Consider the following 24,595-nt stretch of genomic DNA (forward strand, 5'->3'; position numbering starts at 1 on the left):
GCAGTTACACAGCTAGAGCAGTTAGTTATAGAAGTCATGCCTAAGAAGTCATAGATTAAAGGACTGAGAATAAATCCAGGAATGCTCATTCTTAGCTTTCTTTCTCCATGACCTGCAAAAAGTTAATGGCTTATATCCTTACCTTTCTTACCACACATGCTCTTAGTATATCTTGTAGCCTGGCTTGCACATCTGTGATTTCATTGTAACTGCTCTTTCAAAGCCACTGGTGAGAACCAGCCAAATTTAATCTGCTCTTCTATTATTATTATTATTTATTTATTTATTTTTGAGAGAAGAGTCTCGCTTTGTTGTCCAGGTTAGAGTGCCATGGCGTCAGCCTAGCTTACAGCAACCGCAAACTCCTGGGCTCAAGCAATCCTTCTGCCTCAGCCTCCCAAGTAGCTGGGACTACAGGCATGAACCACCATGCTGGCTAATTTTTTCTATATATTAGTTGGCCAATTAATTTTTTTCTATTTATAGTAGAGACGGGGTCTCGCTCTTGCTCAGGCTGGTTTTGAACTCCTGATCTCGAGCAATCGCCCACCTCGGCCTCCCAGAGTGCTAGGATTACAGGCGTGAGCCACCGCGCCTGGCCTTGTTCTATTTTTATTCCTCTTTAAACTGTATGCTGCATTTGTGCTGAGTGCCTTCTCATTTCTCTTGTTCCCCACAATTTAATGCTCTCCTGATTCCTTTCTTGCCTCTATGGTCAAATGTTTGTTTTTTTCTTGCCTTTTCTTCCTTTTCCTGAGCATGGACCACAGGTAACTTCTCTTCAACATTCCCTTCCTTTAAGAGCTATGTGGCATAGACATAGAGCTGGCTAAGATGATAAAATTCCCAACCTTAGGTCTGGAGCCTGATATTTCACCTTCTAAATTTTCAGCCTGTCTATGAGAGATCATCATATGGCTCTCCATCAGCACATAAATTCTATTTGTTTAAAAGTCATTTTATCAGGTCCTTTTTGGAACTTTGTAGACTATGAATAAATTAAGTAATACATGCCTAAAATCAAATTCATCACATTTCCCCATCAAATCAGTTTCCCTCTTAACTTACTTTTTTTTTTTTTTTTTTTTTTTAGAGACAGGGTCTCACTCTGTCACCCAGGCTGGAGTGCAGTGGTGCAATCATAGTTCACTGCAGCTTCAAATTCCTGGGTTCAAGTGATCCTCACACCTCAGTCTCCCAAGTAGCTAAGACTACAGGCGTGTATCAACACATCTGGCTAATTTTATTTTTTGTAGAGACGTGGGTCTCACTATATTGCCCAGGCTGGTCTCCAACTCCTGGCCTCAAGCAATTCTGCTGCCTTGGTCTCCCAAAGTCGTGGGATTTCAGGCATGATCCACTGTGCCCAACCAACTTTCCCATTTCATATTGTACCTGATTACTCTATAAAAAATAATAGTTTATTGAGTGCTTAAGATATGTCAGGTACTATATGAAGTGCTTTAACAAACATAATAATCCAATGAGGTAGGTATTATTATTTCTCTTTTACAGAGGAAACTGAGGCTCTAAATTATTAAAGAAATTCTCCAGGGCCATCCCATCTAGTAAGTGGAGATGCTGGGCTCCCAAATCAGGTGATTCTTAATTCCTATAATATACTACTATATTGTCTTCCAGGTCCCAGGCTTAAACCTCAGATTCAACTTAGACTCCTTCTTCTTCCATATCCAAATAGGTCTTTTTTTCTCCCTGAACAATGTATCTTGCCCTTTTCCATGGGCTCCATTCAGGACTGAGAATCAGGGACCCGAGTTTGATTGGAGTTCTACCATAAAGCAGCTGCATAATAGTGGGTACTCACTTTACTTCTCTTGGTCTATCCATATCCATGTAGTGAGGGAGGCTGATAAGGAGATTTCCAAGGTCTTTTCCTGTATTACATTTTGATTCTAATCTAGGTTTTTGTTATATTTTATATAACAGACTTCCTTCTCATCTCTTTTCTTCTGAGAATCCATGGTCCATCAGTGCACTTATCTTTTTTTTTTTTTTTTTTTGAGACAGAGTCTCACTTTGTTGCCCAGGCTAGAGTGAGTGCCGTGGCATCAGCCTAGCTCACAGCTCACAGCAACCTCAATCTCTTGGGCTCAAGCAACCCTACTGCCTCAGCCTCCCGAGTAGCTGGGACTATAGGCATATGCCACCATGCCCGGCTAATTTTTTAGTTGGTCGATTAATTTCTTTCTATTTTTAGTAGAGATGGAGTCTCACTCAGGCTGGTTTCGAACTCCTGACCTTGAGCGATCTGCCCACCTTGGCCTCCCAGAATGCTAGGATTACAGGCGTGAGCCACCGGGCCTAGCCCATTGCATTTATCTTTAACACTTTTGCCTTGCTCTCCTATCCCTTCCAGTCACTGCCCCATTTCTCCTCCATTTTACAGCAAGATTTCTTGGAAAAGCTGTCTGTTATGTGTTGTACCTACTTTCTTACATCTAATTCCCTTTTTTTTTAAATTTTGTTTTTCTATAACTTCTCTTTCTAAAACTTCTATTTTAATGTATATACTTTATATATTCTTTTACATGTATGAATATTTCATAAGGTCAACAGTGAAATGAACACCCAAGTACCGACTGCAAACAAAGCTTACAAACAGAACATTACTAGTATCTCTGCAGCTCCCTGTGTGACCCCCTCTCAACAGTATTCTCCTACTCTCCAATAGAAGGTGACCATACTCTGGAATTTTCCATTTACCATTCCATTGCTTTACATGATAGTTTCACTATACACATATGCAACTCCAACAATTTTTTGTTAGGGTTTATATGTCTTTCCACATTTTTAAAAACACTACATTCTCCTGTAACTTCTTGTTTTATTCAATATGTGTTTTTAAGATTCATTTTTAATGCCCTATTCTATCAATGGATATTTGGGTTGTTTTTAGTTCTTGCTATTACCTACAATGCCACTATGAAAATTATTGTACTTGTTTTCTAGTGGTCATGTGCAAGAGATTCAGTGTAGGGTATATATCTAAAAACTGAATTGCTGGGTTGTAGCATAGGTATACCTTTTACTTTACTAGGTACTGCCAACTTGTTTTTCCAAAGTAGTTTAATTTACACATTCTCACCAATACTTGATATTGTCAGACTTTTAAATTTTTGCCAGTGAGTATAAAAAATGGCATCATATTTCCTTGATTTTGAGGAGACTGCACATTTATTCACATGTTTATGTGCCTTTCATGTTTTTTCTATGAATATTTGTTCCTATTGTTTCCCCATTTTTCTATTGGATTATCTTTTTTTTTTGAGACAGAGTCTCACTCTGTTGCCTGGGCTAGAGTGCTGTGTCGTCAGCCTAGCTCACAGCAACCTCAAACTCCTAGGCTCAAGCGATCCTTCTGCCTTAGCCTCCCAAGTAGCTGGGACTACAGGCATGTGCCACCATGTCCGGCTAATTTTTTCTATTTTTGGTAGAGATGGGGTCTTGCTCTTGCTCAGGCTGGTCTCGAACTCCTGAGCTCAAACGATCTGCTCGCCTCAGCCTCCCAGAGTACTAGGCACCCAGCTGGATTATCTTTTTCTTATTTATTTGCATGGGTTTTTTAAAAAACAAATTCTAGACACTATTCATTTGTTATTTATTGAAAATGTCTTCACCTAGTTTGTAGCTTGTTTTTTTCTTTTCCATGGCGTCCCTTGATGAAAAGAAATTTTAAAGATTTAACATCGTCAATTGATCTTTTTCTTTATGGTCTCTGGTCTTTGTGCCATATTTTAAAGAACTCTATCACTGTTTTAAGGACATAAAAATATTTTCTTCTATTCTTTTAAAAACATTTTTAAAAGCTTTGCTTTTAACATTTAAGTCTTTATATTCACTGGAATTAATTTTGTGTATTAGTTTAAGGTATATATCCATATTTATTTCTTTTCCTATGGAAGGCTAATTGTCCTAGTATCATTTATTGAATCGTTCATTCTTTCTCCACTGATAATGCAAATGCTGGTGCTGATACACATGAAATTTCCTTATGCATGTGCATTCTCTATTCTATTCTTTCTACTGCTCTATTTCTGCACCAAACCCAAACTATCTTATTACTATGACATTATAATAAATCTTGACGTCTAGTAGTGCAAGCCCTCCAATCTTGTTCTTTTTCAAGTGTGTTGTGGCTATTCTTGGCCCTTTGTACATTCAATTAAATTTTATGATGAGCTGAATGGCATTCTGATTCTCTCTTGAATCCTCCTCCAATCTCACTTCCCACTATGCCAGCGAATCTACTGTTATCAAGGTCTCTAGAACCTTTCCTATCGTCACATCCACTGGTCAATTCTCAGTCCTCATCTTACTTGATATCTTTGCAGCCTTAAGCATAATTGCTTACTCTTTCCTTTGTGAAATACTTCTTTACTCAGCTTCTGCAATGTCATACTCTGGTTTTTAACACATACTTTCCTAGTTTTTCTCCTAGTTTACTAGCTGCTCTGTTTGGTCTCCTTTGCAGGATCCTTCTTTCTTTCCAACCTCTAAATGTTGGAAATCTAACCATATCATTCTCAAGAGCTCAATCCTTAAGCCTTTGTTATTTTCTAACTATACTCACCCTATAGGGTCATCTCATCTGGTCCCACAGCTTTAAAATAGCAATTTCTAAATGTATATCTTTAGCCCAAATCTGTCCTCTGAATCCCAAACTGATACACACACACACACATACACACTCTTAACATCTCTAGTTGGGGCTCAGTGGCTCATGCTTGTAATTCTAGAACTTTGGGAGACTGAGGCAGGAGGATTGCTTGAGCTCAGAAGTTCAAGGCCAGCCTGAGCAAGAGTGAGACCCTATCTCTACTAAAAAAAGAAAAAAATCATCTGGGCTTGGTGGTGTGTACCTGTACTCCCAGCTACTGGAGAGGCCGAGGCAAGAGGATTGCTTGAGCCTAAAAGTTTGAGGTTGCAGTGAGCTATGAAGATGCCACTGTACTCTACCTGGGTGACAGAGTAAGACTCTGTCTCAAACAAACAAACTAACATATAAACCCCATCTCTACTTGGATGTCTGCCAGGTATTGGATGTCCACTAGGTATCTCAAACTTAATATCCAAAATTAAACTTTTTATTATTTACTCCTCTAAATCGGCTCCTTTGCTAATGTTCCCCATCAGTAAATAGCTTTAGTTTTCTCATATGTAAAATGGTAATTAAATTATAACACCTGCTTTATAAGGATATTGCAAGGATGAAATAAAATATTAATATATGCTAAGGCTTTTTTTTTTTTTTTGAGACAGAGTCTTACTCTGTTGCTCAGGCTAGAGTGCTGTGGCGTCAGCCTAGCTCACAGCAACCTCAATCTCCTGGGCTAAAGAGATCCTTCTGCCTCAGCCTCCCGAGTAGCTAAGACTACAGGCATGCGCCACCATGTGCGGCTAATTTTTTCTATATATTTTTAGTTGGCCAATTAATTTCTTTTTATTTATAGTAGAGACGGGGTCTCGCTCTTGCTCAGACTGGTTTCGAAACGAACTCCTGACCTCGAGCTATCCGCCCGCCTCGGCCTCCCAGAGTGCTGGGATTACAGGCGTGAGCCACTATGCCCGGCTTATGCTCAGGCTTAACATAATGCTTGATACAGTGTAAGCAACCAATAAATATTCGCCTATTTATGCAACAATACTTATTGAGTGCCTACTTATTGAATACTGTTTAAACCAGGGGTCCTCAAACTTTTTAAACAGGAGGCCCGTTCACTGTCTCTCAGACCGCTGGAGTGCCGGACTATAGTTTAAAAAGAACTATGAACAAATTCCTATGCACACTGCACATATCTTATTTTGAAGTAAAAAAACAAACGGGCAAAAACATCCGCATGTGGCCCATGGGCTGTAGTTTGAGGACGCCTGGTTTAAACTATCAGAGATAGAGAACAAAACAAAGTCACTGCTCTTATGGAACTTACATCCTAGCACATGAGATGGGGATAAAAGCCATGCAGAAAAAATAAGTCAAGGGGAAGAGGACAGGGAGTGCATGTGGAATAGGCATAGTTTTAAACAGGACATCAGGAAAGGACTCAGCAAGAAAGCAAAATTTGAGCATGGATGTATAGGAAGAAAGTGCAGGAGTCATGTGGCTATCTGAGGCAATAGCATTCTGTAAATGTAACTGAGCAAGTGCAAAGGTCCTGAAATAGAAGGGCATCTGACATATTGAGGATAAGCAAGGAAGCTGATTAGAAGATTTTCAAGGTACAGGCAGCCTAATTCTACTTTTGTATATCCTTTAACAGAGTGCCGGGCATTCAGTAAGTCTTTGCTGCCTTAACCTTAAGTATTTGGCCCACTTGTCTCATACCTTGTGAAAAATTCTGCTCCTGAGTCAAGATTTCATTTCGTTCTTCCAAAATCTGCACTAGGGCAGCTTGTAGTTTAGATGGTAAAATTTCATCCTCATCAGATACCTTAAGAAAAAAATTGAGATTTTTGTATGAGCTTTGAGAAAGTCTCAAACATGCACTAGTTAATAAAGCAAAATTCCACAGGTGAATTTGTATATATTTTGGTTAAATAGTCTAAAGTTTCTTTCTGTACATGAAATAGACTCTATGATGCTTATGGGGTATATATTTTAACTGTATTTAACTATTAAAAAATAAATAATATACTTTATAAAAATTTCTCACACTCTTCTACCACATATCTCTTATCTAATAAAGTCTTATGCTATATTACAAAGATCATCCCCAAATAAATGGTGTTTCAAATGTGATGAGCTAATTGATTTTGAAAAAAGACAAAGTCCTGGGAAATATTCTTATTCTTTTCCTTCTGTGTTTCAGTGCACAAACCTATGTACAAGTTACATCCAGACGGCTGCTCTGAGAAGGCTTTACTAACTCTTCCTTTCTACTTTAATAGCCAAAATAAATGACCACTTCTTTTTTTCTCCCTACTGTACCTGGTACAGATTTCTATTATATAATTTCTAAAATTTTATGTACATGTCTTCCCCTCAGGAATCAAACTGTGTCCCACTTATCTTTAGATTCTGACTGCCTGACAGAATATCTAGAAAATATTGGTGTTTAATAAATGCTTTTTACATTTGATTAAATTAGAGGCTTATATGTCAACCCATTTGGAGTTGAAGGGAGGGTTACCTCTTTTGAGAATGACATTTATTCTGTTTCCTCTTTCCTTCTTTGGGATAAACAACTATAAATCCAAGCCAAATTTTTCAGGTCAATCTTGTACGCTTGGCCCATAATGTCAATTCAAGTATGTGTAGGAACTAAAAGTCTTGCCTGAGTCATCTTCTCTAAGTACTTTCACATATTGTCTGTCCAATTATCTAAGATAGACCTTTATCCTAAAACATTATGTAATCACCTCCTTTGGCACTCACCTCCTGTAAGAACTTGTCTGCACAGAGATCAACTATCAGCACCTATGAAATAAAGGAGCCAGGCGAGTTCAACCAGAGACATTCACACACAAATACATTAGGCACTGCCAGATCAGGAATGGTGTTTCAATTATTTCAGGCCATGGGAATAGTTTTAAACAAAATTAACTCAAAGTTGTAGCCCATTTAAAAGTTAACCCATTTCTAAGTGACTGTAAAGATCTAATGAAAAAAAAAGTTAACCTATGAACACAGCAAATAAATTGCAAGTAAAAAACATGATGGTGTGCACACCTATAAATTAAAAGAGACTTAAAGGAACTGTTAAATAACTTAGCTACAATGGTATTGAGGTTATGTTTAAAAATGCCTTTATGTTACAGAGATTCATACTTTAATATTACAGATGAAATTATGCCAGGATACATTTCAAAATATTATAGGACAAGCCAGGCAGTGTGGCTCATTTCTGTAATCCCAGAGACTCAGGAGTATCACTTGAGGTAAGGAGTTTGAGACAAGCCTGGGCAACATAGTGAGACTCCATCTTTAAAAAAATAAGAAATATTAGTCAGCTCGGATGGTATGTGCTAGTAGTCCCAGCTTCTCAGGAAGCTAAGACAGGAGGATCACTTGAGCCTGGCAGTTCAAGGAAGTAGTGTGCTATGATCATGCACTCCAGCCTGAGCAACAGAACAAGACCCCAGTCTCTAAAAAAAAAATGGGAGAGAGGAATGGGTCAGGGTAAAGACTGAACATGACCTGACTTGATAAGTACTGAAGTAGAGTAACTGACACACAAGAATTAATTTAATCCGTTTACTTTTACATATGTTCGAAATTTTCCATGATAAAGTTTTTTTAAAAAAGACAATGGATTTTACAAAATATTCAAATGGCCAATAAACACATAGAAGGATGCCCAACTTCAACAGTAACCAAGGAATGCAAATTAAACCACAACTAGAATACCACTACCCACCCACCAGATAGGCTAAATTACACAAACTTATGATAGATAGTAAGTGCTGATGATGATATGGAACAATAAGAATTTTCATAAGCTGTTAGAAGAAGTTTAAATTGGCACAACTACTTATAAAAAGTTTGACTTTCTTTTTTTTTTTTTTTTTGAGACAGAGTCTCGCTTTGTTGCCCAGGCTAGAGTGAGTGCCGTGGCATCAGCCTAGCTCACAGCAACCTCAAACTGCTGGGCTCAAGAGATCCTACTGCCTCAGCCTCCCGAGTAGCTGGGACTACAGGCATGCACCACCATGCCCGGCTAATACAAAAAAAATTTTTTAGAGACAAGGTCTCACTCTATTGCCCAGGCTAGAGTACAGTGGCATCGTGATGGCTCACCACAACCTCAAACTCCTGGGCTTGAGCACTACATCCAGCTAATTTTTCTATTTTTTGTAGAGACGGGGTCTTGCTCTTGCTTACACTGGTCTCGAACTCCTGGCCTCGAGCAATTCTCCTGCCTTGGCCTCCCAAAGTGCTAGGATCACAAGCAAGAGCCACTACACCTGGCTTAAAACAATTTCTTAAGTTAACTTTGAGTAGTTTTTGTGTTTGACTTTAAAAATAAAAGACCTACCCTTCAGAATAATACAAGAATGAACCCATGGTTTACTATTGTAAGCTATAACTTTGGATTCATGTGTACTATAGAAATTTTTTACTTTAATAAAAGATACCAAAATATGACAGCATAATATATTAATAATTGTTATTTTAATATTAATATTTAATAATTCTATCACTCTTAAAGATAACTTATTTTCATTTGTCAAGGTTCCAATATTTTCCACAGGTACTATTTCTTCCATCTCACCTCTTCAATGGGTAGGTCCTGGAGTTGTGGTAAGGAGCAAGCTAGGATTCCAATAAGGAATGGAGTAGGTGAGCACACAATGTCGATCATAGATGCTGGCAGGACTGGGATGTAGGTATGCTGCCAGGTGAATGGATACAGTGTGGCTACCACGGCATGGCCACATTTTGACAGAGTACTAGCCAGAAGAGAAAGCAAATAGTGTCATAAATAGAGCAGCAATGTAGAGGGCATTTCAGGTACTGTGTTAAAGATTTACAAAACTGATGCTGATTTACAAAACTGATGGTTAGTGATAATAGATTAATAATTCTGTGAATACTTATTAATTTTTAAAATTTTACTTAAAATTTAAACTTAATTTATTGACAATTGTTTAATCTCAATCCAGCTTTTCCCCATAAGTCATCATGCTAAAAATTAGTGTGTACTTAGAAAAGCATTACCAATTTTTAACAGCAGTTTAAGGTGTGTTTAAAAGGTTAATTTATTACAACTCAAAAAAGTCACTGGTATAGCCTAATGCAAATGGCTTTTTGATTATTTGGAATTATCCATGTCATTATATCTTTAGTTAAATGACAAACTGATCCTACATTTTTTTAATATGCCCAAATTTTAAAATAGTAAGAACAAGTTAAACACCAGTATGAAGTGACATATTTCATTTATTTCTTACCTTAGGCTGTTGGCAACAAAGATTACCCTCCGCTCCAAGAGAAGAGAGGCACAGACTCGGATGAGGTGACACACACTCAGGCACTTAAAGAGACATTCAAAATCAACATGTTCCAATCGGGAATCTAGTGGTCGGCAGAGTTCAATTGACTGAAATGCAAAAGTTTGAATCAGGGAAGCTGACGTTGGAAAACAATCCCTAATGATAAATGGATCCTGTCATTCTTATACAAGTTAAGTGCAAGAAAGAACGTTTGCTCTACATTTTGTGAATAGCAAATTAGATGGATGTGGTGCTTGAGCCCAAGAGTTCCAGGTTGTGCTGATCCCAAAGCCCACAGTTTATCTTGTGCTGTAAACTGAAGGTAAAATCCTTTATTCCATCTGATAACAGTATGTATAATCTTCATTTATCACATTGAAGTTGTCATTACAAAGGGGTTCAATCTATGTATGATAGAAAATCTCTGGGTCCTGGGTCTAGGAACAACAGTGTCACAGATCAATTGGATATTTCTCCAGTTCCTTATGAAGCTAAAATATATTCTTCACGGTTTATGAAAAAGAGAAAATTATGCCCTTGGGCTTCTGGAAACTCTGCTTGTTAGTATAAGGCCTGCTTTTTGCTGGGTATCAAACCTTTCCAAAACAAGCTAACTTACCCCATCTCCAGCCCCAGGAAGGTAGCTCTTAACTGTGATGGTGCGTCCAGGAGCTGGGAAGGGAGCTTCCATGACACTCTGCATGAAGGGGTAAACAAGAGCTGGAGACATTTCTCTTCTCTTTTCCACTTCATCCAGAATCTATACACACAAAATGTTATTTTATCAGGGACTCAGTTAAAATACATAAAAGAATCTTATTACAGGAACTGCCAAACTTGCTGTACAAACTTGAAAATAACACCAATAGAATTTAAGACAGATAAGCTTCAGTAGCCAATAATAATTCCATAAGCATCATATCTCTTAGGGGGTATTCTTTATACCCTCTAAAAAAAGTTACTAACATAAATCAACTTATTTTTAGACAAGGAGCCCCTTTTCATTTTACTAAGAGAGGGGCCAAGAAGGTGACATTGACAGTGATATCCTGCAATTTGGCATCTAGCAGAGACATGAGGCAAGATAAGCTTTAGGTTATATTCTCCCTTAAGCTGGAGTTTCAGCAAACCAAAATGAGGATGATATAACACCAGCAGCTGGGTTAGGGATCTGAATTTAAGTCTTCAAGCCTTGTGGCTCCTAATTTACTAACAGGGAACCTTTCTAAAGTAAGATGTTAAAGTCTATGACACTTGACATTGAGAACTTAGAAAGAATACCACTTTTCAGAGTCCATTCTCCACTCACCTTTGAAAAAAGATTGAAGCAGCCTAAGCGACTAACCATGCAGTATACCTCAGGGAGTCGCTTTCCTTTGCCTTCTGGCTAAAAGAAAAAATAAAACAAAACAATAAAACGACTAACCAGCACAAGTTTTTACTAATTTGGACTATTAATACTCTTCAGTACAGAGCAGGAACCAGGACTCTCACCCTCAATGAACACTGAAAGATGTGAGAAGTGCTAAAAATGATAGCATGATTTATTCTAGATTTAGTGAGGTATTCTAATTAAGAAGAAAGCCCTAGTACGGTTGGTAACACAGAACTTCTTTGACTGGCTCATTGTACTCCATTCCTCAAATATACCCAGACTGATATTCAGCCAATACGTCAGTGGTTATTTCCTCTATTATAAACAAATAAACAAATAAAATAAATCTATACCCCTTCTATTTTGGAACAATCCATGGTTTGGAACACTCTGTGGCTAACCCCCATGTTGCTCTTGCTGTTTAAAGCTAACAAAGCTTCTTTAATACACAGATCATTGAGTAATTCTCAAACTCATCCAGAGAGAGTATTTCTGAAGTCCCTAGTCTGACTCTATTGTTCCTTGAGCAACCCTGTCTGTAGCACAGGTTCAGTACTTACCAAGAGCTTCTTACAGTAACCAAACCACCGGCTTCCATCTTCTCCAGTCAAGACAAAAGAGAACGTTTCACTGTAAAAATAGCCAATAGTTATTCTGAGATCCAAACAACTGCTTATAGCATTCCTCGTGGAACAAACAATTGAAAATTAGGGTAATAAAATTAAATTTATTGCTTTTTTCCTTAAGAATATCTTGCCTTGTACTAGAGAGAATAAGGTATTGGATACGCTATTAATGCTGTTGCCTCCTTTTACTCTCTTATTTATACACTCTAGCTATTAATCAAGCTCATTCTCCTTTTGTTGAATGCCCAATATGGCCAAACATATAGGTAAGCTATAAAATATTTGGATATGCCATTTCCTCATCCCAAATTCCCAAATTCTTCTATTTAGTTCTCAGAAGCCATATGCAACAGTGCTAGGCAAAGGATTATATCACCAATATATAAAAATCAATAAGAAAAAATCAACATGGGCAAAAGATTTGCATAGATAATTTACAAAAAAAAGACCTAAAGATGCCCAAGAAAGAAACTCATTAATAATCAAAGAAATCCAAATTTGAATAATAAATATATATATGGCCAAAAATATAGATTGGGAGGGAATATGTTAAAATATTTACAGTGACTATCTTTGAGTAACCAGATTGCCAGTGAGTTCTAATTTCTGTTTTTAATTTATTCTTCTATATTTTCCAAATAGTCTAGAATAAACATACATAACATGGGGGGAAAAGCCAACCATGGAGCAGTCAAGCCAATATGAAAGAAGCTGCCTACGTGGTTAGCAATACAGCTGACAACACAAGAGCATCAACGCTGATGGCTGAGAGATGAGAGTGTTGATCAGGCTGAACTGGTTATGAGAGATGGCAGCTTAGCCTGGAGGCAATGTGAGGTGGAAATGCAGAGCTATTTTTTTTCCCCTCAACTTCCCTTTGAAGTCATGCAGAGATACTTAAGCAACAGCTGAGGCTGTCATCCAGCAGGTCACTGGCATGTGATATGGTTCAACTAAATCAAGCTTTTCAACCTAAGCAGCATCATCAATAATTACAGTGTTGAACAAAGCAGTTATTGATTTACAAGCAGGATTCAGGTGATAATGGTTTATTAATTAAAAACAGTAATTTCCTCTAGACACCTGGTAGAAATTCTTTAATCACTCCCTTCTCATTATATCCATAGTTCTCAAACTGGAGTCTCTCTTTGTACAAGTTCCACAGGGGAACATATAATCTGGGCTGTGGCTTCTTCTATCAACTTGAAAAAGAAACAAGATGAAGATATTGCTTGTTTTATCCCTGTTTCTAGATTGTGTCCCAAAATCCAAGTCCTTTTTCCTTTCTGTCCACTTGGGGGCATTTCTAATTTTATGTAAAGTGGAACAATTTTTTCTGCAGAATTGGCAAACTAAAGAGACTCTCAAAGTTGTTTCCCCTTTGAACTGAAATTATTCCATGTTTTTTTTTTCCAAACCACACATAGGAAATGTTCTAATTCCACTTCCTTTCCTCCCACTGCATCCTTGATCTGCCAGTGTTCATGCAGCTTCACTCCTAGCTCTAGCCATTTCTCAAAAACTCTGATTTTATTTTTGCAGTTCTAACAAGTAGAAATCAGATAAAGTACCCCATTTACCTCTTGAGTTCTGAGGTTGGGACCCAGTCCTTTGAGTCAGGAAAACAAAATTTTGGGATAACTTTGAGCCTCTCTTCAGTGTCTTTGGATTGTTTATAGCCATGATCACCCTGAAAAAGATAGCACGATAGGTGACTATTATTCAATGTAAGTGGAGAATAGAAACACAACACTCAGCTTGGTCTCAGGAAAAGAAGTCCCTGATAAGCCCGAGCAGTTGTCTCAGCATGATTTTGTATTGTCTATCAAAACACGAAGGCTAAGACTGGAAATCACTGAAGATACATTGAGAAGAATTACTAAGAATAAAGAATCCTATTTTTACATAGAAATGGCATATGTGGGTATCCATTATAATCTAGTCTAGGAGAGATGATTGAAAATAGTTTCTTATCTAGAGGTAAATTTTTTTTTTTTTTTTTTTTTAATTTGAGACAGAGTCTTACTTTGTTGTCCAGGCTAGAGTGAGTGCTGTTGCATCAGCCTAGCTCACAGCAGCCTCAATCTCCTGGGCTCAAGCAATCCTCCTGCCTCAGCCTCCCGAGTAGCTGGGACTACAGGCATGCGCCACCATGCCTGGCTAATTTTTTCTATATATATATATTAGTTGGCCAATTAATTTCTTTCCATTTATAGTAGAGATGGGGTCTCGCTCTTGCTCAGGCTAGTTTCGAACTCCTGACTTCGAGCAATCTGCCCGCCTCGGTCTCCCACAGTACTAGGATTACAGGCGTGAGCCACTGCGCCCGGCCTAGAGGTAAAATCTTAAGTCAGGATTCACATACCAGTGGGAAATCCAGTATTTTTTAAATAAATCATGGGATATAAGATAAATAAAACTCCATTCTACAATATACTAAGAGCAAAAACCTAGTCAGTTCAAGAAACTCTCTGATCAATAATCAAAGATGCTTTGAAATGGCAGATGAATGTTATTTAGAAAAGATACTATTTTTAGAATCTATCTTGTATATAATCATTTCCCTAAGCATATAATCTTTGCTACCTAATTACTGCTTTGCAACTTCCTATAAAATTTTGGCATGGAAGACCTTCTTTCATAAGTCTGACATTATACTTTAAAAGATAGTCTAAATTTAATGAAACCAGGCATTTAGAAATTAGTATGACCTGTCTACAAAAACAAGCCTAATTACCATATTGATTTGAGACAACAAATAAAAATGACCTATCTTTTAATTTCTTTTTGAGAAGGAGTGCTGTTATGTTGCCTAGGCTGGCTTTGAACTTCTGGATACAAGTGATCCTCCTACCTCAGACTCTTAAGTAGCTAGCTAAGACTACAGGCATGAACCACTGTGCCCTGCCTCTAATTTCTTAAAAAAAAAAAAAAATGCAGCCATTCTGGGTCACTTGGATATTAATCTCTTAAAAAACGAAAAAGCATTCTTACAAATTTTTAGTTGTAGTATACTCTATTATTTTTATATTGTTAAATGATGCACAATCATCTCTGTTCAAGGCTGCCACAAGAGAATCAAAAAAGGGCTCAATCTGGCCGGGTGAGGTGGCTCACACCTGTAATCCTAGCACTCTGGGAGGCTGAGGCGGGAGGATCACTCAAGGTCAGGAGTTCGAAACCAGCCTGAGCAAGAGCGAGACCCCATCTCTACTAAAAATAGAAAGAAATTAATTGACCAACTAAAAATATGTATATAAAATTAGTCGGGCATGGTGGCATATGCCTGTAGTCCCAGTTACTTGGGAGGCTGAGGCAGGAAGATTGCTTGAGCCCAGGAGTTTGAGGTTGCTGTGAGCTAGACTGATGCCACGGCACTTTAGTCCAGGCAACAGAGTGACACTCTGACTCAAAAAAAAAAAAAAAAAAAGGGCTCAATCAGCTCTTTTCCTCCCTAACTTATGGGTGCGTTAGGCACAAAGATGCTTTTTTACTTACAGACATCCCTAAATCCTAAATCATTGCTAGAGTCAACTGGGTCCTTATCTGGTTCTGAGACCATTAATTCAGGCTTAAATATTCCTCTGCAATTGTAAGACTGATCAAAACCAGGAAAATATTCAGCTCCTTTTGAGAAATTTGCTTACTCATGACTATTTAGATGACATTATTTTAGACTATATTATTAATAGTACTGTTTTACTAAACAGCGTTGTGATGTTTTGCTCTCAGGCTACATTAGGAATTTTATGAGAAATTAAACTTATTGATTTATTTACTGTATGGATGTTATTGAGGACTTTTAAAAAAATGAGAGTCCATGCAGAAAGTGACTGTTAGATTCTAGTACAATTGTACTTTACTAGTTATTTTAGTGAAACATATACATCAGGGTTACAAACCCCAATCCTAAAATGGCAGAGCAAACAACTTAGAGAAGTGGCCCAAGTAATAAGTTTGAAAGTAAGTGAGTGAATGTCCCTATTTAAAGGGATCGCTCCTTACTAGAACAAGGTACAAAATTCGCAGGGCATAGTACAAAATGAAAATGTGGGGCCCCTCGTTCAAAAAGCAAGAAAAATTAAATATAAAATAGAATATAAAACTTTCCTTTTTTCTGTGGTCACCCAACCTGCAAAGGAGCTTTTATTTGCTATTTAATGCCAAAGTCCCTCAGGTATGAGGATCCTGGGGGATGAGTGCAAACTCTTACAAGCACCTAGGGGCCCATGAGCTGTTGGGTTTCCTCTCCAGGCAGCTGCAGAACTGAGACTCTGTCCTGACTGGGGGTAAGGAAACTGAGCCAGGCATCAATTTCCCTTCCTATACAGCTAACATAACATCCCAACCCATAGCAGTTGGGTAGCTCCCATGGAATTGCAGCCTGGGATTGGGGGTGGTGGAAAGGTTTGCCTCTACCAAGTAACCCCCTGGACACAAGTGGTACTACCGGCCCAGGGCAGGGTGGGCTGCTCTCATATGCTACAGGGCAATGCCTGTCTAGTCCAACTCTTCCCAGACTGTGCCCGAGCCTGAGTAAGGGAGAGACGAAGGTGGCAGCAGTCACTGAGTGAGAGTATGAAGGAAGCCAGCTAGGGCCCGGGAACCAGGCATTAGGGAATAGGACAACTAAGAATCCATCCTAGGTAGGTGGCAGGAGATTGACTTGATGCATGAACTGTGGCTTTAAGACCTTGGCACACATCCCATTTTCCCATCAGACTTCTCTTACAAAACACACATTCAAAGATAAAATTATTAAGCATTTTCAAGATGGTGACTGCAATGCATTAAACCCTAAGCATAGGGTCCCTCTGAGCAGCAGAGGGAGGGGGCCTTGTACAATTGCACTGGTCACTTGCCAAGAAGTCCTGTTCTTTACTCAGCTTCAGCCAATTCCTGACCCTTAGGAATGTAGGCTAAGGGTTGGCAGTCTTTCCAGTTTCTCAGGAAAAGGCAGTTATATGGATTTGTAAGTGAAATTTGATTTTTAAAAGTTGGCAACAAAAATCATTGTTACTTTTAAAAAATTTTAATGAAATGCAAAAAAAAGAAGAAAAAAACCAAACAAATGCCTGTGGGCTCAATTTACTCATAGACTCAATAAGCTTTATAAGAACAGGGACTAAGAAGACCTTTTATTCAGTTGTACTCTCATCATCTAATCCTGGAAAACAGTAGGTATTTTTAAAATATTTGATTGAATGAATGAATGATTTTTTAGAAAGGTAGAACAAACCAAATAATATTGTTAATAATAACAGCTACCATTTATCAAGTGCATACTATGCCAGAAGCTGCATTAAGTAATTTACATAATCTTATTAAATTATTACTAATGGATAACATTATATGGTGCTTACTATATATGCCAGACACTGTTCTAAGTGCTTTATACAAATTAGCTCATTTAATCATCACTACAACTCAAAAGGGTAGATACTATTGTGATTATCTCCATTTTCCAAATGAAGAAATTGAGGCACAAAGAGGTTAAGTAACTGCTCAAAGTCACAGAGCTAATAAGCAGTAAATGCAGTATGCTGGCTCAGAGTCTATGCTCTAAACCACTACCACCTTATTCTACTACATTTATTTTTATTTTCTTAGACCTAGTCCTGAACCCAGAATTAATACATTTCTTTCAGCCAGGCTGCCCGCCGGGATGCAGTGGGCGGTGGGCTGGCGGTGGGTGTGGGCCGCACTGCTTCTGGCTGCCATAGCTGTGCTAGCCCAGGTCGTCTGGCTCTGGCTGGGTCCTCAGAGCTTCGTCTTCTAGCAGGAAGAGATTGCGCAGCTGGCGCGGCAGTACGCTGGGCTGGACCACGAGCTGGCCTTCTCTCGGCTGATAGTGCTGCTGCGGTGGCTGCACCCGGGCCACGTGCTGCCCGACAAGGAGCTGCAGTGGGTGTTCGTTAACGAGGGCGGCTGGATGGGTGCCATGTGCCTCCTGCACGCCTCGCTGTCAGAGTAAGTGCAGCTCTTCTGCACCGCCCTGGGCTCCCGTGGCCACTCAGGGCGCTACTGGGCTGAAATATAGGACACCATCATCTCTGGCACCTTCCACCAGTGGAGAGAGGGCACCACCAAAAGTGAGGTCTTCTACCCAGGGGAGACGGTAGTGCATGGGCCTGGAGAGGCAACTGCTGTGTAGTGGGGCCCAAACACAGGGATGGTGGAGTATGGCCGGGGTGTCATCCCATCTACCCTGGCCTTCGCACTGGCTGACACTGTCTTCAGCACCCAGGACTTCCTCACCCTCTTCTACACTCTTTGCTCCTACGCCCGGGCCTCCGACTTGAGCTCACCACCTACCTCTTCAGCCAGGACCCCTGACCAGCCAGGCCTGAAGGAAGAGCTGCGGATGAACAGGAGTGGGCAGGCCCACACATGTCCACCTGCTGGAGCCCATGTTTACAGACAGGGACATACTCACACCATGCAGATGTCAAGTTCCTGTGTACAAGCAGGGACATCCATGCTTATACATCCAAACACAGAGACACAAATGGGACACATATAGATACAGAGATCTGTGTGTACAGCAGGATCACACACTCACACCCATCCAGAGAGGGAGCCTCACATATATGAGAGAGCCATTCATGTTCAAACACATACACCAAAAGCTTGACTCATTAACTCAGGCCTTTCCAGAGCTTCCCACCCACTCCCCCCAGTCAGGATTCTGGAGTTGAGGATGGGGGTGGGTATTACACTGCCTCAGTCTGACTCCTCAACCCAGCAGCAATTTGGAGGCAATGGAGAGAAGCTGCCCTTTGGACGCTCCCATCACCTGCAGCTGTGATGCCCTTCCCCTTCTCCCCTGACCTCACCATATGCCTTATCCCCATTCTACTCCCCTGCTATGCAAGTGCCCCTGTGGCTTGTCCCCCACCTCCTCAGCAACCAAGTCACCTGGAGAATCAGAGTAATGTGGAGAATGCTGAAGTCAGAGTCTTCCATTCCTAAAAGATCTCTGTTCTCCCTCAGGGGTGTGATGGGGAAGCTGGCATTAGCCCAGGGCCCACCACTGAGGAGATGTGGGCCTAATTTCAAGGGGCCACGCTTGGCCTAGAGAAGGCCTCTCTGTGCAAACACACACCCCCATCATGATTTCAGACAGCCCTTGCTACATTCTCTGTCCATCTGTCTGTTTCTGTTAATAAAGACCTGTTGATTGGCTGGGCGCGGTGGCTTACGCCTGTAATCCTAGCACTCTGGGAGGCCGAGGCAGGCAGATTGCTCGAGGTCAGGAGTTCGAAATCAGCCTGAGCAAGAGTGAGACCCTGTCTCTACTATAAAATAGAAAGAAATTAATTGACCAACTAATATATACAGAAAAAATCAGCTGGGCATGGTGGCGCATGCCTGTAGTCCCAGCTACTTGGGAGGCTGAGGCAGCAGGATTGCTTGAGCCCAGGAGTTTGAGGTTGCTGTGAGCTAGGCTGACGCCATGGCACTCACTCTAGCCTGGGCAACAAAGTGAGACTCTGTCTCAAAAAAAAAAAAAAAAAAAAAAAAAGACCTGTTGATCAGTTAAAAAAAAATACATTTCTTTCTTAATTTTTTTTTTTTTTTTTTTTTGAGACAGGGTCTTGCTTCTTCGACCAGGCTGGAGTGCAGCGGTGTGATCATAACTCACTGCAGCCTTGAACTCCCGGGCTCCAGTGAGCCTCCTATCTCAGCCTCCTGAGTAGCTAGGACTACAGGTATGCACCATAATGCTTGGCTAATTTTTAAAAATATTATTAATTTACTATTTTTTAGAGAGATAGGGGTCTTGCTATGTTGCCCTGGCTGGTCTCAAACTCCTGTCCTCAAGTGATCCTCTCACCTTGGCCTCTCAATGTGCTGGGATTATAGGCATGAACCACCACGTCTGGTCTGCCATATTTATTACTCCCCTCTCCTCAAGGATGAGAAAATTGTGGCTTTGTAACTTGTTAAAGATCAAATGGCAAAGCCAAAAATAAAAAAGTGACTTGGAGAATGACTTTGTTTTGTTTTTTTCCTTTGGTTGCAGCTCATGCCTAACATAAGATGTCATTAAAGTCACTTATCAGATCCTATCACAAGTACAGTTATTGGTAAAAGCTGGTTGAGATAACAATAAACAGAAAGCTAGGAAATAAATACAGAGACACTGGAACATTCCTGAATGCTTCTTGGCCTCCTTATACTTACCTTGCTAGGGAATTGTTGTATGATTTGGGGAATATAGCTTATTCCTGATGGTTTCCTCTGTAGAGATACCACCACAAAGAGTTCAAACAGCTGCTGCTCCTGTAATTCAATAAGATCCCGCTCCAAGGTCTGGTAGTGAGGATTCCTCTTGGAGGACTGCTGCAGTTGTGCTAAGCGCTTGTGGCGATCTGGAATGAAATCATGGAGCTATGTTTTTCTCCATAGTCCTATCTCTCCTCTAGCATCTAGAGGTCATGACCCATATAGGACTAATCTTCACACAGTCATTGCTGAATGAATATTGACTAACCAATATCTGCCACACAGACATACCTGTTAGGGCTATGACATAGCTGGAGGATAAGTACAGCTGTCACAAGTGCTCAGGGACCCTACTCCACCTCTGGGCAGCAGTGAGACTAACATTTCATGTCCCAACCAACACTCTATGTATGTCCCAACACATCTTTCATGGCATCACACCAGGACACATGGAAAATGTCAGGAAAAAGCACTGGATTGACAGACAGTAGATGCCAGTAGATGCCACTGCCTGGAATACCATGAAATTAAAGGGTGGGGTGGGGCAGATCTGATAAAAGAATTGCATTCTACAGGGAGTAAGTACAGAAAGGGATGAATCTGAAAAATTAAAACAAAAATTATCCTCACATTAAAGAAACTGTCCTTTTCCCTTCTCTCCTTGATATATATTACTAATAATGAACATATGCTCATATTAATAAATAGTACTAATGTATAAGGAAAAAAATGAAGCAGAAGAAGACATCTATTTGCAGACTATTTTTCAAAAGAATAACATTATGGAAGCATACTATTTAAAAGTCATAACAATACTACTCAAGACTGGATAGCGTCTATCCTCTATTCTCATTTATCTCTAAATTCTGAAAATGTGGGGGAAGTCTCCACTAGAGGAAATGGTGTACTTGCAGAAAAAAAGAGTCTAAGTGTCCAAGAAATTTGCTTATGTGTCATTGTGAGCCACTGAATAAAAAGACTCATCCCCTGATTATTTTTTTCTTTGTAAGATATGAAGCATTCTGGCCCCAAAGAAGTTACACTATTGATCAAAATATTAAGAGCACTTAAAAAATACATGTAGAACTGGCTCCCCAGAATTACATTTAGTGCCCTAGACAAAGCTTTACTTACTCAAAGGGATGAGTTCAAGTCAAAAAAATTTCAAGTCCTTTGTCTCAGTAGCAATGGCACTAAATTAGTCATCTTTACATATTTAGGCTGAATCTGATGATTTAAGTTTCACCTTCAGTCAGGCTACAGAATCAAACACCTGGCCTCGAAGCAATTCAGGCCAGTGGAGGGAGCACAAGACTATTAATCATAAGATTAGAATATCAGACCTGGAATTGCCCTGTACTCAGCTTAGAAAATTCATGTCTCCTATTTTTTTCCATGACTTAGTATGTCAGTTAAACAGGAACTAGATAACTTGCTGTGATAATTCATTAGATAAAGGATACAGGGCACCATGAAGTGCTTCGACAAATATAGCCAGAAATGCATGGTGCATTCTATAATACATTCTAGTAGAAAGTAATCAGCACAATAATTTGGAATATAAATGCCCATGAAGGAGAAACAGATAAATGTTTCCTTTTTCAATATTGCAGCTATCAAAGTTACTTAAATAATTACACTTGAGTGACGGTTAAAAATCAGATATTTAATGCTAAGTATTTGTCTCAGAGGATGATTCACACACTCTATTTTGGCTGCTGGGAAACTACTGCATATACGTCTGGACACGTAGCTCTGCGCCGCTCCCCTAAGAACATTCCATTCTAAGAACCATACTGGACTCTGCTATGGGAGATTTTTAATGCTGTCAAAGATCTGACAGGGTACTTTTTAGTTCCCCAAATCTCTCAGGTTCTGAAAATAAAGAAATCATCTACAAAATGAAACATCATGGGGAGAAAAACATGCTTAATCACAAAGGTAGGTGTCACTCCACCTATAACCATGATCATCACAAGAACAGGAGCAGCCCCAGTGACTCACTCACTCTTTGGCAGATACTCAGCATCACTTTCGTTCCCACTGGTTTCACCTGAAAAGAGCGAAAGAGTTTCCATTTGTATTGTCCAACACTAAGAAGTGTATGAGGATAAGAACAATGTGAAACCTCCACAGAACTTGGTACTTGGAGTAAGGAATAATGAAGATGCTGAGCCTTTCTCCAAACCAGTTAGTTATATCAGGTTAGGACAAATACTGAAAGAGAATAAAAGGCTCAACAAAGAAACTACTCTATTACATATTCTTCTTAACCCTACCTCACTCCTCAGCTGCTCTTTCATCCCTGATTCTAGAGAGTTAACAGAATTTCAGACTAGTTTTAAGAAGTCTGATTCAGAGGGGATTCTATTTCTACATCCACACTCTTGTCTGCATTTATATTCCCAAATAAAGTATCAAAGGTAGAACACCGGCCGGGCGTGGTGGCTCACGCCTGTAATCCTAGCACTTTGGGAGGCCGAGGCGGGCGGATTGCTCAAGGTCAGGAGTTCGAAACCAGCCTGAGCGAGACCCCGTCTCTACCAAAAATAGAAATAAATTAATTGACCAACTAAAAATATATATACAAAAAATTAGCCGGGCATGGTGGCGCATGCCTGTAGTCCCAGCTACTCGGGAGGCTGAGGCAGTAGGATCACTGAGCCCCGGAGACTGAGGTTGCTGTGAGCTAGGCTGATACCACGGCACTCACTCTAGCCTGGGGCAACAAAGTGAGACTCTGTCTCAAAAAAAAAAAAAAAAAAAAAGTAGAACACCAAGCAGGCTAAAAAAAAATCTGAACACCAGCCAGACTATGAGTTTAGAATAATAGGAAAATCTGGGAGCTAGGAGAAATTACCAAGTAATTAAGTCTACCTTGTCTATAATGCCTCTAAGCTTCCTCTAAACCCATACTGATCTTTGTTTTTTAATCTGAATTTATGTAGTACTCATACTGCTTTGAATGGTTCTTATTTTCCCCAATTACATTTTAAGTATCTCAAGGATAAAGGGCTATATTGTTTTCACAAGGGAGTGTTTTGGACTACAGTTTTGAGCACACAATTTATAAAAGAAAAGAAAAGCTTCCTGATTAAATGAAAAATTTCTAGATTGTCTGAAAAGTTAAAGCAAAATAAGAAGAGTACGAAGAAAGGGAAAATCTTTAAATGTATCAGGAAAAACAAAGCCTAGAAGTCATAAATGAAAATATATGTAAGGTTGATTATATAAAATTATATCTAATACAAAAACCATTAGTAAACTCAAAAGTGAACAATAAACTGGGAAAATATTTGTAAACACATTGCAGATACAAGGCTAAGTTTCTTAATATTCAAATAACTGTTACAAATCAAGAAGAAAAATATAGCACAACAGAAAAAGGAATGAAGGATAGGAATAGACAATTCATAGAAAAAGATTTATAAATTATTGATAAGCATGAAAATTGCCCAAGTTCAAAATGAAAGAAATGTAAATTAAAACAAATAAGACATAAATTTTCAACCATGATATTGCCAAAAAAATAAGAAGGTTTAATAAAACATAATATTGGTAAAGATTATGGGGAAAGAGGCATTTTCAAATGCTGTTTGTAGAAACATAAGCTGTTACAATCTCTTTGTGAGACAATTTGGCTACAGCTATAAAAATTTTAAATTCATATGTTCTTTTTTTTTTGAGACAGAGTCTCACTGTAGCCTGAGCTAGAGTACTGTGGCATCAGCCTACCTCACAGCAACCTTAAACTCCTGGGCTTGAGCAATCTTCCTGCCTCAGCCTCCTGAGTAGCTGGGACTACAGGCATGAGCCAGCATGCCCAGCTAAATTTTTCTATTTTTAGTTGTTTGGCTAAATTTTCTTTCTATTTATAGTAGAGACGGGGTCTCGCTCTTACTCAGGCTGGTAATGAACTCCTGAGCTCAACTGATCCTCCCGCTTCAGCCTCCCAGAGTGCTAGGATTACAGGCGTGAGCCACCGCACCCGGCCTGTCTTTTTTTAATATGTGAGTTCAACACACAAAATTATAATGACAGAATTGAAGAAAAGCAGTAAGTCATTTTATAATACTTGAAAACTGAAAGTTAAGAATGTTTAGGTTAGAATACATTAGTAAACTCTAGTATGTACTGACAGAGTAGGTAAATATAATTATCTAGTTTTATTAGGCATTATTGATATACACACAAAAGCTTATGGAGAAAAATGAAAATCTGAGATGATGGAGCCAGGAGATGCTCAGATGTGAGAGAAACTTCTCCGGTACACTGGAGGAAGTGGTTACAGAAGCTGGGTAAATGCTTATTTTCTTTGAGCCATGCAAAGAAAAACTTTTTTCCTATATTTTAGTTGATAAATAATAACTGTACACATTCATGGGGTACACAGTAGTATTTTGATGTGTACAAT

At 39.2% G+C, this 24,595-nt stretch overlaps 1 protein-coding gene and 1 pseudogene across 2 annotated transcripts in view; one reads left to right on the forward strand and one right to left on the reverse strand.

Annotated features, from left to right (window-relative positions):
* Positions 1-24,595, reverse strand: part of DENND2C (DENN domain containing 2C) — a 74,363-nt gene that overhangs the window by 4,499 nt on the left and 45,269 nt on the right. For both annotated transcript variants that reach the window (XM_012778407.3, XM_020282199.2), the window contains exons 7-16: positions 22,190-22,234; positions 20,140-20,327; positions 13,533-13,642; positions 11,887-11,956; positions 11,261-11,338; positions 10,571-10,711; positions 9,910-10,058; positions 9,231-9,408; positions 7,394-7,435; positions 6,344-6,449 (exon numbers count right to left, since the gene is read on the reverse strand). In XM_012778407.3, coding sequence (XP_012633861.3) covers positions 6,344-6,449; positions 7,394-7,435; positions 9,231-9,408; positions 9,910-10,058; positions 10,571-10,711; positions 11,261-11,338; positions 11,887-11,956; positions 13,533-13,642; positions 20,140-20,327; positions 22,190-22,234 — 1,107 coding nt within the window. The remainder of the gene's footprint in view (positions 1-6,343; positions 6,450-7,393; positions 7,436-9,230; positions 9,409-9,909; positions 10,059-10,570; positions 10,712-11,260; positions 11,339-11,886; positions 11,957-13,532; positions 13,643-20,139; positions 20,328-22,189; positions 22,235-24,595) is intronic.
* LOC105878715 (sigma non-opioid intracellular receptor 1 pseudogene) lies at positions 17,618-18,288 on the forward strand (annotated as a pseudogene).

Source organism: Microcebus murinus, chromosome 2 (genome assembly GCF_040939455.1).
Source record: "Microcebus murinus isolate Inina chromosome 2, M.murinus_Inina_mat1.0, whole genome shotgun sequence".
Lineage (NCBI taxonomy): Eukaryota > Metazoa > Chordata > Mammalia > Primates > Cheirogaleidae > Microcebus > Microcebus murinus.